General features: G+C 37.5%; 1 protein-coding gene across 1 annotated transcript; it reads right to left on the reverse strand.

Moving 5' to 3' along the window:
- Positions 1–981, reverse strand: LOC122270209 (uncharacterized). Its single transcript, XM_043046786.1, has one exon. It carries the CDS (start codon positions 979–981, stop codon positions 1–3), a length of 981 nt encoding a protein of 326 aa, XP_042902720.1.
- Between the last annotated feature and the right edge of the window lie 1,148 nt (positions 982–2,129).

Genomic DNA, 2,129 nt, shown 5'->3' on the forward strand with positions numbered 1-2,129 from the left:
TCATTCTTCTAAATCCAGTTCCGTGCTTTCGACCTCGGCAACTTCTTCGTTAATTTCAATATCCGTATAGAAAAGACCAGAAGCGGGATTTTGCCTCACACTTTGACGATCATGCATCTTATTTGCAGTTTTGCTTGCTCTGCAATCTCTTAAATAATGACCTTGTTTATTGCAGTTGAAACACGGCCCCATACTTTTATGTCGATATCCTTTGCTCTGCAAGTTTCGTCTGTATCCAATTTCTTGCGTACTTCTCCGGGCCAGACCGCTTCCGCTGTGTGGAATGTCTTTGTTCTTCGATAAATTCCTTTCTCTTGATGATTTCATGTCTGTTTTAACTAAGTAAGCATTTGTAACTGAATCGAACCCACTATCTCGAGCTTTTAGTTGGAGTCTGCCGGATTCGCTGATCAATTGACTCTCAATATTATTTATTGTAAATTCCGAATCCTTTAAACGATATAAGATCTCTACTGAATTGTCATATTCTTCCGGAAGTTTTCTTATTATCTGGAAACATACTAATAGTTCGGGAATCTCGAATCCAGCTTCTTTAATCTGTGCACTTTTATCTCGAACTCGTTGACAGAATATTCCAATCCCCTCTTCATTTGGCTGAAATTTCAATTCGTAAAATTCATCTACCAGGCTAGCAATTCTTGCTCTTGATTTAGGTTCAAAATTTTCTTTTAGAATGTCCCAAGCTTTCTTCCCATCTGTCGTAGACTGAATCAACTTCAAAAATTGACGTTCAACACCTTGATATATTGTAGAATGAGCTCTAGCTTTCTTTATCTCGAAATTCTGTTTAACCGATTCTGGGGCAGTGTCTACAGGCGGTGATGGTGGTTCAGCTCCACCGACGAATTCCCAACTTCCACGATCCATCAGAGCCACTCTCATGTCACACTTCCAACTATCGTAGTTGAATGCTCCAAGTTTGGGAAAAGATAAGTTCGTTGATTCGGAATTTCCTTCCATATTCAAAACTTAGTTTCTTCCTGCTATTAAAATAAATCTTTCAGCTCCCAGATAGAATTTCTTCTGAATCTATATCGTTGACGTGGGCAAAGGCGTTGAAGTGGGCAAATAGCGCTGAGGTGGGCAAAGGCCCATAACCTTTGTGGACTTAACTCACAAAACAGAGTATGCTAAAAATCATGAAGTACTCAAATAAACTGGAACACATTTATTATTACTTTCAATGGTTAACTTAAATCTAAAATTCTAATTGAATANGAACAGCAGCCGATACATTTCTGATATGTTAGGGCCAGTTGCTCTGCCTTATCTTCGAGGCCTCCATAACGCTACGTTTCAGCAGGAGAATGCAGGGCCGCATGCTGCCCGCACTGTCCTGACCTTCCTTGACACAGAACATGTTCGCCTGTTGCCCTGGCCAGAACGTTCTCCTGATCTCTCCCCAATTGAAAGCGTCTGGTCAATGGTTACGGAATGTCTGGCACGCCACCACTCGTCAGTCACTACGGTCGATGAATTGTGGCATAATGTTGAAGCTGCATGGAAAGTTGTACCCGTCCAAGCTGTCCAATCTCTTTTCGATTCGATACCCATTAGAATAACTGCTGTTATTGCTGCCAGGGGAGGCTGCTCTGAGTACTGATTCCTCAGGACCTATGCATCCAAACATCCTGAAAATTTAATCACTGGTTCTTCCAACTATAATATATGTTCCCAATAAATATCATTCTGTTATTTGAAATCCTTCCTGGTGTAGCAATGTTAATATTCAGTAGTGCAGTTAGGAATCATGAAGTTCTTTAGCGCCAATTATTTATTCATATTTATTTTATAAAAAGTTAAAAAGTTAGTTTATCAATTCAAATAGTGAAGCCTCCAAATATATAGGAACCTAAGCAATTTAATATAAGTTTTACAGTATGTTTACATTTTTTTTAGTTTTTTCTTTAAAAAAAACAGTTAGCATCAAATTTTAATAAATTAACTTTTTATAGATACATAAAACTCAAATCAAAGTTTTGAATAATATTTAAAATTTTTTTTTGCCATACATCACATGACTATCACATTTGTTTTCAAAATTTTATCAAAAGAACGAATTTTTATTTTGCCAACATATCAAAGTGTAGGGGAAAACACAAAAGTAT

The sequence above is a fragment of the Parasteatoda tepidariorum genome, chromosome 7 (assembly GCF_043381705.1).
Source record: "Parasteatoda tepidariorum isolate YZ-2023 chromosome 7, CAS_Ptep_4.0, whole genome shotgun sequence".
Classification (NCBI taxonomy): domain Eukaryota; kingdom Metazoa; phylum Arthropoda; class Arachnida; order Araneae; family Theridiidae; genus Parasteatoda; species Parasteatoda tepidariorum.